Here is an 18,493-nt window from a genome sequence, read left to right as displayed (position 1 = left end):
GCCTTCTTCATTGAGGATGGTGACTATGCAAGGTTTTAAGTTTTAAAACAAAGCCATCTCTGGAATGCAAGTTTCTTTAAAAATGAATATTTGGGGTTTCTTTAATGCTTGGATGACTACGAAATGGCTCAGAAGACTTTCTTAAAATATTTGTTTGATTTGAAGTCTTTTGTGCTTACTACTTATGCTTTTCTTAAGTGATAGGGGTCCTGATTCTCATTTAGCTAAAACCACTTTGCACTGCTCCAACTGCATAAAGGGTCCTTAAGGGCAGCAGAAGATACATTTACAACCACTCCAAAGCTTCTTTACACAGCCAGAGCAGCACAAAGTGTTGTATATAATAAGAATGCTTTCTCAACAATATAGCACCTTTTGCTGCAGGGCTATAATTTTGAGTGGTTGTTTTCAGTCTTACCTCCACCCATAAATTAGTCATATGTGCGTTTATCTCATAAGGTAAGGAGATTTGATTGAAGCTTTGTCATTGTTTTTTCAGAAGATTTTTATTTATTTGCCTTTTTGGTATACTATAGCTGCAACAGACTTATATCTGTTATTATTAAAGTATATTAGCAATGGTTAATACACTGTAACTAGCACAAGTGGATGTCACCTAGCTCTGATCAAACAGAAACCAGTAGTACCCTTTTATAAACATTCTCCAGTAAAAGCTGTCAGAGTCTAAAATTAGACGTGAAATACCATCGCTAGACATTCTTCCCTCTGTAGGGCTTGCCCTTTCCAGTTTACCTTAATCTCTCAGATAGAAGCCCTTCCCATTATTGGTCCTATAAATAAACTGATAGACAGTTACTTCAGAGAGAGTACCAAATTTAAGGTGAGATTGAATCAGTTGAAAATAGTCTATTTGAAGAAGCGTAAATAGCTTCACATATCTCAATGTCTCCTGAATTGATTCCCCACCCCTTGTTTGTTCATCTTGGGGGGCGGGGGCAGGGGAGTAATCATTATTTTAACAGAGATAGTTGGAGTGAAACACTTTTAAATTCTGAACAGCAATGTCACCTTGACATGCTGTTTTTCCTTTGTTGTCTTTTTATTTAAAGTGTTTAATCTTCACTGATGATAATGATAAAAACCCCTTCTTAAATCAGTCTTCAGACAGTTGTTAGAAAAGCTCATGTTTAGAAAGGGGCAGGGAAATTACTGTCAAGGGAAAGTAACTGATCTGTCAACAGCAGTCACTTGGTGGAAAAATTTGGAGGGCCAGATCCTCAGCTGGTAGAAATAGGTGTAGCTCCATTGGAGTCAATTGATGAAGTTTTTGGGAAGTGTTTCCCCTGAACCTCTTGCTACTGGTCTCTGCCCAAGCGATTTTATCTAAACTGAAATACTTTAACTCCTGGGAGTTCTTAAAATAAGCATCCCTCCCTCCCCCCCCCGCCGCACAAAAACCCCACCAGAAACGAACAAAAAAACCCTTTTGATAGCTTTATAACTTTCTAGTGATTGCTGGTGCATGTTTCATGGATGACTGCTATGGTCATGCCAATAGCTAGAAATGTCATTTTAAGATGGGCAAAAACGATGTAAAGCTTTGTCCCTAAATTTCACAAGTAATATATGATATGAAATGGAATAGTAAATTAAAGGAAACTTTTGTAAATTTCCCAGAGGCAAAGTTCCTGGAGGTATGCTTTATTTGTTTGTTTCATTTGTGAAATTACTTGTATTTGCTTAGCCCTGATGAAACAAAAATTGTTGGGTTTTTTTTAAGTGAGATGCCATGAAGGCTTTGTATTTCACTTTGCAGCTAGTGCTCGTGATAAAGATACTTACTAAATACCATGTGTTGGAAAGGATCATATTTCTGTTGGGGCTCATCGGAAAGCTGTAAAAATAACTCCTGTTTAGTGTTCAGTGTGGTGTCATAGACATGAGGGTGTCTCACTTTCCTTTGAAAGCAGAAAGATTGAAAAGAGGAAGCCGTGTAACAAATGTCATTCTGCTTTTGTTTCTTTTTTATTTTAATTAGAATAGAAGCTGTAAATAATTATGCTAAAAAGCTCAGCCATGCAGAATAACTTCTTAAGTTGTCACTAGCTGAAAGGTTTAGGACAAGCAGTTGCTAACTGGAGATGCACTCATAAGAAGGATTTTTAAACCAAATTTGTTTAAATTTTAAAAATGTGGATTAATTACAAGCATCATCACCAATAAAATGGAAATTAAAAATCCTTTTAGAAACACTGCATGCTTGTTAGAACAAACCTGATTGCATTCCTGGTGATTTAAATCTTCTATTTATCAACAGAACAAATACAGCATAGGTAGAAACAGTGCAAACTGCCACACCAACATGTCTCAAATCTAATCTAGTGGGGCACTTCTAGGAACTAAAATACACCAAAATAATTGGTTTTAGGTTATGCTTTTTGTTGTTTTGGTACAAGTCTTTGTGTGAATGCTCTTGTTTTGAATTAAGAATGTCTTATATCAATTTGGCTTAATTTGGTTTTTATTTAAATCAAAATAGGACAGGCTTAATGCTAAGTAAGAGTGTCCACAGGCAGACTTGCACTGAAATAACAAAAGGCGTTACACTAAAACAACATAGCTGGGTTTTAATTATGTTAGTGTGTAGACAAACCATAGGAGTGAGAGAGAGTGCATGAAGTTCAGCTTTCAGGTTCATACCATCCTTTGGCATTCTCAGAAAGGTATTTTTTGTGATATGAACACTTGGCTGCTTGGGAACAGACATCATTAGACTCAGTTCATAAAGATCAGTGATTTTCAGCTTGTATGTCAGAGCTCTTATGGGTGGTCTGCAGAGAGCCAGCTGGTTCTCTGGTATTGGTACTCTTTGTTTCCAGCTGCTAAATTTAAAAAAAAGACAGCTGAAATACATTAAATACTTACCTGATATTACTTTTACAAGTTAGTAATGTGTGTAGTTGCTACCGTAATATGCAATCAGAAATGGAAGGGGAGATAGTCTGTGCAATTGAAAGGGAAGTGGTCCTCAAGAAAATCTGTTAAGATTTGGAACATACTATGAAAAACTGAGAACCCGTGATATAGTCTACTGAGCAGCAATTGGATGGTAGCAACATTTGATCTCTACCAAGCTGAGACTTGATTTGAAGCTGCCATCAAAAGCTTAAGAGGTTCTATCTCCCATTACCAATGTCCTGGCTCATCCAACTTCTCATGAACATTTTTCCAATAAGTTTAACCTGTTTTTGTTTTTTTGGGGTTTTTTTGGTCAGAAAATTCCGAAGTCAAGGATGGCACTCAGTGGTCAGCTTCTACCCTGGTGGGGAGTACAATAGCCAAGACTGCCAAATATGACCAATTTTGCACGACATTCCCAAATTTGGTTGCCCAGGCATGCATTCCCACATCTCAGCAGAATGCCCGTGTATGTGGCTGAGCTGTGGGAAGGCAGCAAGCGTTTGCCAGTTGTTCTGCCTTTCTGCCACATCACATGGAGCAGGTATGGCATCTGTTGAGTGAGCAGATCCTTGAGTTTCCCTCATGCTGCCCATCAGCTCATTAAGTGATTTTCATAAAATGTCACAGGTGAAGCTGCACAGAACTTGGCAGTAATGAATAGCACAAGGTTATAGTGGAGGGCTTGATCTTATTCCTTAGTCTGTGGAGACAGTTGACATCTGAAAGGTAAGTCAGCCAAACTGATACAAAGGTATGCTCAAAGCCAGTTTGCAGGAGCTGGGAAAGCTCATAATGAATATGATGCACAGCAACTTAGAACCTTTGAATCCCTTAGCTAGGGGAGCTGGAGGGAAGGGATGGGTACAACTTATTACTAGAGAGCCATAAAATTATTATTATTTTTTTTTTATAATTTTGCATTTTATTTTTTCTGAATTTCTTGTTATATCATTTTATCCAACACCCTCCCCACACCCCCAATGGGAGGGGGCAGGTCCTGAGCGGCACTGCAGCCCAATGTGTCAGGTCACAATGACACTCGCTCAAATTTGGAGCGGCTGCCCTCCCATCATCATGACAGAGGGGTGGCCAGGCCAGACCTGAGCCACACTGTAATCCCATCTTTAAAAAAGGGAAGAAGGAGGATCCTGGGAACTACAGGCCAGTCAGCTTCACCTCAGTCCCTGGAAAAATCATGGAGCAGGTCCTCAAGGAATCAATTTTTCAGCACTTAGAGGAGAGAAAAGTGATCAGGAACAATCAGCATGGATTCACCAAGGGCAAGTCATGCCTGACTAACCTAACTGCCTTCTGTGATGAGATAACTGGCTCTGTGGATGAGGGGAAAGCAGTGGATGTGTTATTCCTTTCCAGTAAGTTAAAGTATGAGCTGGATGAATGGACTGTAAGGTGGATAGAAAGCTGGCTAAATCGTCGGGCTCAACGGGTAGTGATCAATGGCTCCATGTCTAGTTGGCAGCCGGTATCAAGCAGAGTGCCCCAAAGCTCGGTCCTGGGGCCGGTTTTGTTCAATATCTTCATTAATGATCTGGAGGATGGCGTAGATTGCACCCTCAGCAAAGTTTGCAGATGACACTAAACTGGGAGGAGAGGTAGATATGCTGGAGGGTAGGGATAGGATACAGAGGGACATAGACAAATGAGAGGATTGGGCCAAAAGAAATCTGATGAGGTTCAACAAGGAGAAGTGCAAAGTCATACACTTAGGATGGAAGAATCCCATGCACTGCTACAGACTAGGACCGAGTGGCTAGGCAGCAGTTCTGCAGAAAAGGACCTAGAGTGGATAAGTGGACAAGAAGCTGGATATGAGTCAACAGTGTGACCTTGTTGCCAAAAAGGCTAATGGCATTTTGGGCTGTATAAGTAGGAGCATTGCTAGCAGATCAAGGGAAGTGATCATTCTCCTCTATTTGGCATTGGTGAGGCCTCATCTGGAGTACTGTGTCCACTCCCCCCCCCCCCCCCCCACACACACACACACACACACAGAAAGGATGTGTACAAATTGGAGAGAGTCCAGTGGAGGGCAACTAAAATGATTAGGGGACTGGAACACATGACTTATGAGGAGAGGCTGAGGGAACTGGGATTGTTTAGTCTGCAGAGGAGAAGAATGAGGGGGGATTTGATAGTTGCTTTCAACTACCTGAAAGGGGGTCCCAAAGAGAACGGATCTAGACCGTTCTCGGTGGCAGATGACAGAACAAGATGTAATGGTCTCAAGTTGCAGTGGGGGATGTTTAGGTTGGCTATCAGGAAAAACTTTTTCACTAGGAGAGTGGTGACGCACTGGAATGCGTTACCTAGGGAGGTGGTGGAATCTCCTTCCTTAGAGGTTTTTAAGGACAAAGCCCTGGCTGGGCTGATGTAATTGGGCATTGGTCCTGCTTTGAGCAGGGGGTTGGACTAGATGACCTCCTGAGGTTCCTTCCAACCCTGAGTTTCTATGCCCAGAGCAGGGATCTAGGGGCAGGAGCTGCTGCTGCTCCAGAGTGAGTTTTTCATCATATGTTGTTCTAATCATTGTGTTTTGTTTTATTTCATGTTATTTCACATTTGCAAAAAACACAGGGCTTGGCTTGCCACTAACAACATAAAATGAGCTAAGCTATTTGGTGGATTTCAGAATAGTGTGCAACCATATGGTATGTGTTGTAATACTCATTCACACTGAAGTGAATGGCTTAATACAAAGCCACTGCCTTGGAATATCTGTGCTCTTGTGAGTTGAATCAGCACCATCAGTTTAAGGATGAGATACCTCCAGCTTTACCCCCAGATTTAGCAGGATCATTGTAGCCACAAAATCCTTGTCCAAAAATCCATTACAATGGTACTTTTAGCCTGTTTGCAGCTTGGGGGAAGATTCAGACAGGACAGTCAATGATAGCAGCGAAATACCCCATTTCCTAAATTTCCCTCCAGGATTTTTCTGCCTCCACAACCGCTGGCGGCTTAGCAAGGCCTCCCTGCTGCAGAGCTTTACTGAAGGAAATTCCAAACAATTTAAGATATCTGAGTAACAGCTCAGCTTTGTAATTTTGTCTGATCCCCAGCTCTGTCCCAGGACTGCATGGATTTTAGGGGTGATTGTCCCCTCAGCTGTGCTTCCCCTTTTGAGGTGTTTGCAGCAGCTGGTGCCCCTGCAGGCTTAATGGAGAGAGTTAGGCTGAGAAAACCCAGGGGCAAAAGGAAGGATCTGTGTCTCCTGCTTCAAATCCTTGAGTGTCTTGTTGGAGAGCTTGGCTGACTCTGTGAGCAGAATACAGTTCCACCCCTCTGCACAGTTCAGGCAGCACTGACTCAGCTCCTCTTTCTCCCACTCTCAAACCACCCCCACCCCCGCGGAAGAAAATAAGCCAGACAGGATTGGATAAACTGACTCCTGGGCACCTGGCTTCAGTCCTGAACCCTGTGTAGTAGTCCCAGGAGCTTTCGTAGACCTGTTCTACAGTACAAACTTTGTCGGTATAACTGTGTCACTCAGGGATGTGGAAAATCTGATCTAACCATCAGCATAAACATTGCTATGTCAAAGGAGGGTTTCTCCCGTCAACAAAGCTACTGCCTCTTGGGGAGGTGGAGTGCCAATGGGACAAGCTCCTGTCAGCACAGGTAACGTCTTCACTAAGTGCTCCAGCGGTTCTGCTGCACTACTGTAAGTGAAGAGAAGCCCTTTAGAGATGAGGCTTTCATTTCTGGATGTACATTGCTATTTCTATTTATATTTTTATATTTCTGCCAAATGTCTTGTCCTAGGTTTCAGTACATTATTCATTCATCTTAAGAATTCTTCATGGTTTGTCTTCTGTATTAAAATTTTGTGAGATTGTAACATCCACGGTTATTTAATATCCTCCGGTTCTTTCTTACTCCACTGAATAGCATAAGCCATTTTTCAGTCCATTAGCCTTACCGAGTCAAATTACTTTAGATTTGTTTTGTTCCTCTATTCTGTATTTTCTGCCGAGTTCTTTCCCACCAGACTATACAGCATCGTCCTATTATTCATAGTTAGGTATGTACAGTACAAAGCAAACAATGGGTTGCATGCTGGCCATTTTGTCACATCCCACCTATTTCACCACTTTCACGCACCACAGTCTTGACATTTGTGATTCTTTAATAACCCTCTCTGGTTTGTATTCCCAAATCAATTTGAATTTGTTATAATAGTTTCCTGTTATTTTTTTTAACCTTGCAAGGTCAGTCAGTTCTAAGGGCAAGTGTAAATGCTTTGTCTGAAATCCAGACGTATGTCGGTGTGTGTGTGTCCCTTACTAGATTGTACATTTTAAAAATGTTCAGTAGTCTCTTTCCATCTCAGTGATTTCATTACTGTAAAAGTTTAACATTACTACAAAGAAACTCTTAGACTGGTCAAAGATCACTCTTTTGCCTAAAATATGATGTGTGAAAGTGGCTCTTCTTCTAATTGGTGAAAAATGCTGTTAATACAAATATAATAATGCTGTTGTGACTAATGATGGAACAACCGTGGGCCAACCCAATAATATCCACAATAAAAATAAATAAAACATGATGTTTTTCAAACATAAATATTCCTAGATATGTTACCATGGATTTTTAAAATGCTGCAGTCTGTCTCTCATGGTTAAAATTGTGCTTTTAGGTCCCAAACTCCAGTTGACTTCAGTAATCAGGATCACGCCCATACAGGGCTGCATTTTTATTTTATTTTATGATCCTTGTTTAAATACTCATATGGCTCATGAAGCCTCCAGTTATCTAGTACTAACCTAGTCCTTAGTGGGCTATCACTAAATCTTTACCATAAGCTTATCAGTTTCTCCTGCTGCTAGTGCAGCAACAGTCTCTGGAATTTTGAGATATAATTCTTAAAAAAATTATTTGTCAGCTTCTGATAGCTCTAATTGCCTACTCAATCTTTTGGGGAATTGCTGAAGCATTAAATTCATTGATGTCAATGACACTGGTCAACGCTATTTGTCACAAGCTTCCTTCTCCTACCTCTCAGTTACCCTGCTTTCCTTCTTGTGTGAATGTCTAGTTCTAGTATTTTAAAAATATCTATTTTATCTTAAATGGTAATTTATCTTTCTTATTACTGTCTTTCCTGTTTGTCTGTGTAGCTTATCATATTCCTTTCATAAAGTTTTCAATGACCATTAGTCATTTGAGTAAATACTATTCAGAGTGAGTAAAGGTAGCAGAATCATACTTTTAATAAGGTGTTTGGTCTTATTTTAGTATATATTTTTTAAAACTGTCGGTGAAGTTAGGGACAAGCCATTTCACACACCTTGTGGATGATGATAGCAATGGCCTTTCTCTATTTTTGCAGTAATAAACTATTAAATACAGGGAAAAGGCTACAGTTCGACAGTTCCCAGACTTGTATCCGTATAAAATAAAAGCGTAGAAATAACTACTTGTGACTTGTGAGTTCTCAAATAGTTCCCAGCACTAACAGTATTTCAAATATCTTTCCTCTGTGTTGTCTTAGGTTTTCTACCCCAGCAAAGATGGTACCAAGATCCCAATGTTTATTGTCCACAAGAAGGGAATTAAATTGGATGGTTCTCATCCTGCTTTCTTGTATGGCTATGGGGGTTTCAACATATCTATTACTCCAAGCTACAGGTAAGATGGACATTTTTGACAGCTACTGTTCCAGCATCTTCCTCTAAAGTACCTGGTGCTGGCCACTTTTAAAGACAGGTTTCTGGGCTAGATGAACTTTGAGTCTGATTCAGTATGGCAATTGTATGGGAGTTTTTTGTGCCTTTGTAAACAGGACCAGTTGGCTCATCATCCAGGGGGAGGGGGAGAGGGAGAGAGAAATTACAGGATGTGTCCAGTCTGTGTTTTCCTTAAAAACATTTGCAGCTCTTCACTTCCTTTAAACTAATGATGTACCAGCTACTGAAAAAGCTTTTCCTAGTGCTAAGTCCATAAGTGGATGCACATGGTCCCAGAAGCTTGTCAGTCGGAATATTCCTTATCATTCAAAAAATAAAAGATGATCACTGTAACATAATAAAAGTACAAACTAGCTTTTAATAAAATATGGCAATATGTTTAGGAAGGCAAGAACTGCCAGCACAAGCTACCGGTACAAATTTTCCTTCACGGATACTGTCTATAGCTTCCTTAAACAATTCTGGTACACTATTTTTAGCTGAGACGTTAGCTAATTTCTGGAATCTTTAAAAATATGCAGGAAATGCTGTTCACTTGAATCTGTTATAAATGAATTAATATTGATATAATAAAGAAAATATCAGCCTAGCATGAACTGTCTTATTTTAAAAAAGAGAGCAAGAGGCCCAGCTAGGAACCCAATATTATTAAGCATACCTCACAATATTCAATATGTTTGTTCTTGTCACACCCTTATGAGACAGGGAAGTGCTGCTATTCCCATTTTGCAGAGGGAGACAGGTGACTTGCTTGAGATCACACACAAAGTCTGTGGCAGAGCAGGGAGTCAAACCCCAAATCTCCTGATTGACTGGCTAGCACCCTAACCATTGGTGTATGGACTCACTTCCTGAGTGGTTTTCTCATTGCACTCAATGGGATTGTTTATGGGCTTCGAATAAATTATGTGTTTAAGCACTTTGCTGAACTGGGACCTTAGAACGTATCTTTCCTGCTCAGTAAAATATCAACATGTGGAGAACAGAGAATAAACATGTCGGGGGGTTTCTTTTCATGCAAATCAATGCATCAGAGATCAAAAGTGGTAAGTTTAAAACAGGACTTCCAGTCCATTCTATAGTTCATGAGCCACAAACAGCAGCCTACTTGACCCATTAATAATCTTGTAAAAGGGAAGCAATGTTTATTTCACCAGCAAGTGAACTCTTATTGTAAGCTTGCCAAGATATGACACTGGGATTATTTTACAGCTTTCAGTACAAAGCAAAGCCTGCTAGACACAATTTCGTAGAAAACGTAAATAAATTGCAAGTACAGGATAAAGGAAGATTCTTCGGACAGTAGGTTTGCATCTTGTCACAAAAATAATCTATTATTAAACTGTCCTGTTAAATTTACATGCAATATTAAGAGCTACAGCAATTTGCTGCGTGCTATAATTCTTGCATTAAAGTTTGCAAATCTCATGAAATCCTTTGCAGACCTCATTCTTAATATATTGTCAGATAGCATTTACAATTTTCTGGTCCTTCATATCAAACACATTGCATAACAATGGACCGTACTCTTATGATGTATCATGAGATTATCTGAATGCTCTTTTCAGCTGTCTTCCAGAAGCTACATTTTTAATTTCCGGTGGTTTGTGTAAAACAGAATTACATACACTAAATAGTTTTTTAAAATATTTATGTAAAGAAGGTTCAACCAGTGATTTATTAGTTTCTAGTAGGATGTGATGCACTGTATATATTGGGGAAGGGAGGTGGAGTGGGGGAGATAAAAACCAAATGCTGGATATATTTAGAGTCTCACAGTGTACAGTACGCATGCCTGCCTAATGCTCTAGGCATTTTTGACAATCTTTTAAGAATACACTAATTAAAGAGATCCACCAATTCCCCCAGATCAAATAAAATACCCAGTGACAATGTTAATATAATAGAAATTAACTAACCCACACACAGTCCCAAACTAGAACCTTACATCACTACTACCAGCCCTTCCCAATATCTAGCTCCTCATGGGCAAAGGAGGAAAGGAGTGACCTTATAAAGTGCACCCTGGAAACTAAAAAAAAATCTGGTTGTTACAGAGTTGGGAAGGAATTGAGTTCCAAAGGCCATGGAGAATGCCAGCCATTCACTTTTGTCATACTAATGGAGGAGATTCACCTTAGGTGCCTCTGCTGACCACAACTGTGACCACATGTCACAGAGAAAACAGTTTTAGGTTCCAGGCCACTTACAGATTTTATATAGAGAGAGAGTTATTGATAAATGATGGAGATAAATAGGTCATTGTGTTAGGTGAGTATCACCCTGCAAATATCTTCTTCCTCCTCCACTAAAAATGTATCACTGACTTCAGCTTGTAATGCAGAGTGTGTGTTTCCTATAGAGTAAATTGATAAACATATCATATTGATTTTAATTATTCACGGAGAATCCAATTCACAAGACCTCACAAGATTATTTATTATTTACATTGTGGTAGTGCTTAAGAACATCAATCAAGGACCAGAGGCCTGTTGTAGTAGGGGTTGTCCAGACAATAACAAAGGAGAGTTTACAGTCTGTATGTCAGGACACGACAGGTGGATAAGACACACAAACAGGCTGGGTTGAGAGAGTGAAATTACACTACAACGATTTAACAGTAAAACAAAACTCAGCTCCTTTGCACAAAATACATTGGAGATTGTAGTACCACATAGCCCTTGCCTAAGATATATACAGAAATAAAACTAAATTTAATGAAAAATTCATCATAGTTTTCTACTTTTTTTTTTATTATTATTTCTGGTCTCCACTGAATAACAGTCCTTTTGTCTAAAACAGGGGGTTTTTTTGTTAAGATAAATACTCCAGATTTTTATTTGATCTCAGTGCTCCTGCAATTTATCACAAATCCAAGTTATTCCAGTTTCTTCTTTTCTTCCTGGGGACTCTGTTTTTTCCGTTACCCTTTGTTCAGTTAAGTAAGATGTCACCCAGCTAGTGTTTTGTATTACTGCCTCTTAAGCCTGAGGAGCTAGCCTTGTAGGTTTGTTTCTTTTTGAATGAGAAATTATAATGAGATTCAGAAATATTCTTGATGCACTCTTGTTAGTTAATAAAAACTGTACATGAATATCCTTTTTCCTGACCGCAGTAGAAACAAACGTTAGCAGGTCACTCCAGCAAACTGTGCCCAAGAATCTGTCTCTGTGCTTCCCTTCAGTCACACACTCACAACTCTTGCAGGCTTGCTCCCTTCAACACACAGCTTCCACTTGGTCTCTCCTAGCCCCATTACATTTTCAACGAGGAAAACCCTTATTAAGCTACCTGGTTGAGCGATGCCCTGACTATTTGGCCTGGTGCTTTGGGCAGTAGCTACATTGTGTATGTTGGCATTGTATTTTGTTATTAGCAATCTTTTTTAAATGTATCCTACCCAAAAAGGGAACTGCATCTGTTACTATGGTAACTGCTCACTACATTTTAAGGAAACTACAACAGCATAGAAAGAGTCTAGGTCAGTAGATCCAGAAATAAATACAAATAAGTAATAGCAGACCAAAGTCATTAACCCGGTTAGAGTAGTACTTTATTTTTGGATATAAGCATGCATTTTTTATTTCTCTCTCTCTCTCTCTCTCTCTCTCTGGACTGAGCAGCTGGATTTAGAACCAACTCTAGTAGAATACATGCTGTAGCACTGTCATCAATTATACAGCCTTCATAGTCTGTATAGCAACACCACCGTTAAAAGGTGTGGTAAAATTGGTGGCATTCAGTGTGGGCTTGGCAAAGCTTCTGTGAAAATAGTATTGAAAACCCACCAGTAATACCTCAGATTCTGCACACCACCCTGAAGGAGGTGCCATGTTTTACCCTGTTGCTCTGTATGTGCCTTTGTAGGTACAGTACAACCAGTTTCTAGTGTATACTGAAACACTGATTGTGAAGTAAGCCATAAATCTAAATTGGTGTTCCTGTTACAGGGCCAAATTCTGCCAGGCCCTTAAGCAAGAACATGGTGTGGAGGAAGGGCATAAAGACCCCTTTCAGAGCACACATAAGGGTCAGGCAAAATAGCAGCCACTGTGTTCTGCAAAGCACAGGAGCTGCTCCTGCCCTACTATCTCTACAGTGCACAGCTCCGCAAAGGAAGTAGGGAGAAGGCAAGTCCACGGCTTTTTTTTTCCTGTCTCCCAACACATTGGTCCGCTGCACAGGAGAGAGAGTAAGTTGCATCCCTCAAAAGAATATCATCTCAGACATGCAGAGTCTGTGTATCCAAAAGTTCTTGGTAACATTTTGCCTCCCTGGCATTTTGCAGAATTCCTTACAGTCTCCCTCCTATAGGCTGTGGCTAAAGGCACAGTCTTTCCCCTAATAAATATCCACTTACAGTGAAGTTGTTCTGTGCACGTGTGGTAAAATGTTCAAAATTTCTAAGCAACTTAGGAGCCTATGTATCACTGAAAGTGAATAGGACCTAAGCCTTTGTATACCAAGGGCAATTGACAGAAAAGCTAATGCTGAATAACTTAGATGCTTTTTGAAAACTTAAATTACAGTGACTGCTCTGTTAAAGTTCCAGTGTTTGTATACTTTTGTCATGGGATGAATTCTCAGTTTGGATTTGAGTTGTACAGAAAAAGGCATTGATAGTGAAGTATTCAGAAATTGCTTGGGGGAGGCGGGAGAGAGGGTGGTGGTTGTTTTGGTTTTAGTTTTTTAAATAGCTATGAATAACATATATTGAGTTAGTGATCCCATGCTCAATCAGCTATATCCTGTGATAGGCTGCTTTTGAATGCTAAGTGACCAATCAAGTTGGTTTGGACATAAAGACATCCCTTTTGATTTTTTTGGGATACAAGGACTGAGAAGAAATACAATAAAATCTAGGAGTTCTTTCTGTGACTATAATCCACCAAAAATTGATTGAAAAACCAAAATCTCTTGGATCAGTCTAGTGTCAGGTTATTCCATATGAACTATCTCAACCTCTAGAAATTAGTCACTCTACAGTTTGGCAAAACAGTGCACTGTGACCCTGTACACAGTATATGTCTGGAATATAAATCTAGTCTCTGACCAGGACATCACAGAGACCTAAGCCTTGAAAATTGATTTGCAACAAAAAAGAGAGTTCACATTGCCCTAGGTGAGCTGATGGCTGTAGATAACAAGCCTATTGTGGAGGATTTATCCTTTGGGTGGATGATGAAACTACAAGAGCCTCTTCTCAATTCCCCTTCTACAAGGTCCCCCCACCCCCCCAAAAAAAAAAAGTTTACCCCTGTACGTACTGTGCAAGAGAAGTCACCAGCAGGTGTTAATTGTTTTTAGAGCTGTGAAAATATTGTTTCTCTTTGTAACTACAGACTTATGGACACACTGTAACATTATAGTCTTTTCTGTAATTAACAAAATAACTTGGTAGGTGAGTTCACAAGAATAATTGTGCTTCTTTAGGAAGCATTTGACAGCAAATGCATGGGAAATGACTTTTCAGAAATATTTTTGAATGAGTCTCATAAGTGGCATCAGGACTTAAAGACATAAAGACCCAGTTCTTCCTTATGTGCATTGTTAAGACTGATTCATGTAGATATGGACTTGCCTAGGGGGGGAAATCTGGTTGGGGTTAATTCCCATGTTTTACTATTCTCTTTGGTGTACTCCTGGTTTGCCATCTAGAGCTCTGGCTACATTAAGCTTTTGCCTCAATTGATGGGAGGCCTGCTTCCTTTTTGATTGTCAAATATGATTTAAGTGACTTTTAATTCAAACTCTTTTTAAAATATATTAATGACACTAATATCTTAGGAATTTAATATTGAGATATTTTTATATTACATTAGCTTTCATCCAACCTCAGAAAATACCAGCGAGGTCAGCTACTGAAATTTAGATTTTAATGTTCTTTTGTTTACTTACATTGTTCAATATAAAACAGTTTTGTGTTGTCAAGAATTCAGATGTATAACCACTGGTACAAACATTTGATGTAAGAACATGATCTCTTCTGCAAATACAGCCTTGTAAGTGTCAGAGGCAAGCAATATTAAATACAAATTTAACGCCTATTCAGATTTCTACAATTCCTAAACAAAGCCAGACCAAATGGTGGCCTTCACTTTTAGCCTTTAACATCTTTGCTCTTGTTCATTGGTTAACAAATAGGTTGCTTTTCTGAAGTAGCAGATGGCTCTAGACACAGTGGAGGAAGAGTTTAGAGAGTCTATATGGGGGGCATAAGTGCTGCAGAGCCTAGCTCCCCAAACTGAAGAGTTGGGAGACTGTCAAGGAACAGAGGCATCGCCAGTGGATCTGTGGTTACATAGATCTGCTGGCCGCTGCCCTTGAGGAGAGCTATAGGAGGAAGATTGGAGTAGCTTTGCTTTCTTTACATAGGCTTACAGTAGTATCCCCATTTAACACTACTGAGACAAGTCTGGCTACTCGGGCTTGGCACAGAGGGAGGATTTAACCCTTGATGTTGTCACATACGTTATGCCAGACTCTCTCCTGCATCTAACATCCACACAGCATTGCGGGGAGAGGGGGGAGAAGAGAGAGACATTAGGGGGCAGGAAATCAAAAGTAATCTACTAGCTTTCTGTTTTTTCTCCTTCAGTGTATCAAGACTTATTTTTGTGAGGCATCTGGGTGGTGTTCTAGCTGTGGCTAACATCAGAGGAGGTGGTGAATATGGAGAGACCTGGCACAAAGGTAAAGGTTCTGAGTACAAGAACAAATGGTGGTTTTAGCAGTGATACTGACAAAGCCCGTGTCTACATTGCACAGTTAACCCACATTATTGGCACCTGGGTTTAGCCTCACCTGGGTGTGTGTCCCCCTATAGCAAAGCCATTCTTGTGTTACTGTGTCCTCAAAGTTTGTGCACCTGCCCACGTGTGCCTGGGGGCATATCCTTTGGTTCTTTGTGCAAGGACGCTCTAGGATTCTTTTCCAGTCAGTTGTGTCAAGTTGTGGGAGAACTCGCCTGCCCTTCAGGGGAGAATGTGGGAAGGCACTTGAGTGATAAGCCTGTCCTCAGTACAAAGTGAGCAGCTTGGAGAGCCTATGTTCTAACCCACATCTCCAGCTGGATAAGCTAGCATGGGCTTAAAGCACCTCCAGACCTAGGTCACAGGCTTTTCTGTATGGATGGGAGCAAGCTTGAGGCTAAAACTCTGATAAGAGCCCAGATTAACTGTGCATAGTGAACATACCCAAAAATTGTCTGCCTTTCTTCTCTCATCTTTTGTTTACCCAGATAGTTATGAAAGTCAGAATTTATTTATTTATTACACCTGTAGCTCCCTCATGTTATTTGATCTTAGCAGTTAGATTGTTTTGCTTGTTGCATCCCACTTAAAAATATTATTTTACAACATAGTGTAAAAATTTTATTTTACAACAAACATTGTGTAAGTTTTCTAAGAAAATTATTAGCATTTTAACAAAACAAGATCAACTTTCTGGATTCAATGCAATATTTATAAATACTACTATTTATCTCGAATCTGCGTTCCAAATGTATCTGTCTGTACCAATTTCTGCATACTATTTCTATTGTTAACCTACGGTAAAGTGATTTTGCTCAGTATTGCTCTTTCATCTCTTTCTGCTGTAACACCTGTCCGGGACATTTCCTTGTAATTGACTTAAAGATGTAACGGTTTCATAAAAAGAAATAGCATATGCTCAGGCATGCATAATGTCACTGCTAAAGACAAAGTATCCTTCCGTAATTTGGATTTGGCCATCAGTTTTTAATGAGATTTTATCTTGCTATGAAAATGCTTCTTTAGTCCCCCTATTTCCTGTTTAATTTAATTTCAGCTCAAGTCTGTTATCTCAATTGCATAATTAGATATATATCTGTTCTTTGTTAATTTCAGAGACAGCTAATACAGATGTCTATTTGCATAGCTTTAACTTCATGGATAGGATCCTGACCTTAGACCAGACCAGAATTATTCAGTTTTCTGAGTAAAGCACAGGATGTCTCTTCACTTCTATTTCTCCTCCACCATTGCAGTTTGGGGGATTAGTTAATATAAAAATATCCAACATTCCCAGGACACCTCTTGTGTGGTCTTTGTGTTGGATGAATTATGTATTCTGCATTTTTAAGAAGTTTTACATTTTAAGAAGTTATACATTTCTGCAAAGGGATCTGAACAGCTGTAAAGTTTGCCCACAAGAATCCCTTTACAAGATTGGAACATAGCCTTTGCTATAAGGGTATTAGTACTTAATTCTCAATTCCCACCTAAGTACAATTCCTAATTAGTATTTAATTACCCAAGACAGGACCGTCCAGGTCAGATAGGGGTGGTATGCATTTACAAAGCTTTATGCCATCTTTGATCAGGAGCCATTTATAGTCTCTCATCAAATGAACTTCTTAAATGAGGAAATGTAAATTGGTGTTTTGGTCAGTTTTGAATCCTTCTGTGAATATCATAGCTTGGCAATTAATTATCTTTATTTTATATAAAAAGGTTGCAGGGCAAGACTGCCTCCCATATGGGTTTTGACATTAGAATTAGAATATCTCTTGCATACAAAATTCTTTCTTCCCCAATTTTTTAAAAATTGTACATTTATTTCCCCTTACATGAGCCTTGTTAAAATTTTGTCTAAAAAGACTACAGTAGCTTCACTATAATAGATTAATCAGACGACAGTAGCTTTTCAAAATTTGAGCTATCTTAATGAAATGCAAATTTAAGATCTGGCTCTGAAGTCACATTTCTATCATAGCTGTATATCATCAGATTTGAAAACAAATAATAATAATAAAACCCTGTAAATTACCAGTTATGTATCTGATGTCCAGCAAACATTAGTGTTAGCTTATTTTTTACAGCAGTAAGTTTGAAGTTTTATCTTCTTAAAAGGTCATAAGTGAGCTTAATTCTGTTAAAGTTCCATTAAGACATACCTCAAGTGGAACTATGTGTGGTCATTTTGTGTAAAATTGGCAGTGCAAAGCTTTTAGCTGGAATCTCGCTGGTAAAGAGCATCACCTGTTTGATCCTCAGCATAGATATGTATTATTGAAGATTTTTGAGACTATTAGAGTTATTGGCAGAACCATCTTATAATTTCTGTGTTGGAAGAGTTTTTCGTTTTCATTTGTCTTTCTCAGCTGCATCAATTATTAAAATGTTCATGAAGCTGAAATTCATCCTACGCATTTCTGCATACACCTCTTTCTGAATAGGTGCTGTCAAATGCATTTTACAGAACTAACTGTTTTTTGTTTTCCTTGTGTGGTAGGTGGTATTTTAGCGAACAAACAAAATTGCTTTGTTGACTTCCAGTGTGCAGCGGAATATCTTATCAAAGAGGGATATACATCTCCAAAGAAGCTGACTACTAATGGAGGTTCAAATGGGGGTCTTTTAGTGGGTAAGAACTATTTGTATATTTACTGTTATGTGGATGTTAATACATGGATCGTTTTTCATAAGCTAAGCAGAGGGAAAAATTTATAAGAGCCCCTGGATATAAAAATTGGTGGCATGTCACTGTGTTAATACAGATAAAGTAATTAAATTCCACTTCAGTTTCTGGTGGCATGGGACATTGGCATTCTGTAGCCTTTGGAAAATGCCCACCATTAAAGCCACACAGGCAATTGCTACCCATAGTCAAATGCATGTTCTTCATGTGTGTTGGAACCTCCCCTGCGCAGAATGTGCAACACAAACTGAGCACAAACTGGTGGAGAAACAGGGGGGAGATGTTCACAAACAAATATTCTTTTTATTTTTTTCTTCTTTTTTTAAGTCCAATTGTTAATGACATTTTTCATTAAAAATAAATTTACGAAACTTCATCCAGATTTGCTAGCAGGTCTCCATGGTAGTAGCCACAGACGGGTT

General features: G+C 39.2%; 1 protein-coding gene across 3 annotated transcripts in view; it reads left to right on the top strand.

Annotated features, from left to right (window-relative positions):
* LOC102942767 (prolyl endopeptidase) overlaps positions 1-18,493 on the top strand; it is a 165,950-nt gene that overhangs the window by 137,693 nt on the left and 9,764 nt on the right. For all 3 annotated transcript variants that reach the window (XM_037894552.2, XM_037894553.2, XM_037894554.2), the window contains exons 11-13: positions 8,435-8,571; positions 15,229-15,323; positions 17,886-18,017. In XM_037894552.2, coding sequence (XP_037750480.1) covers positions 8,435-8,571; positions 15,229-15,323; positions 17,886-18,017 — 364 coding nt within the window. The remainder of the gene's footprint in view (positions 1-8,434; positions 8,572-15,228; positions 15,324-17,885; positions 18,018-18,493) is intronic.

The sequence above is a fragment of the Chelonia mydas genome, chromosome 3 (genome assembly GCF_015237465.2).
Source record: "Chelonia mydas isolate rCheMyd1 chromosome 3, rCheMyd1.pri.v2, whole genome shotgun sequence".
Lineage (NCBI taxonomy): Eukaryota > Metazoa > Chordata > Testudines > Cheloniidae > Chelonia > Chelonia mydas.
Note: the sequence above shows the minus strand (reverse complement) of the source record. Positions and strands in the feature narration are given on the sequence as shown.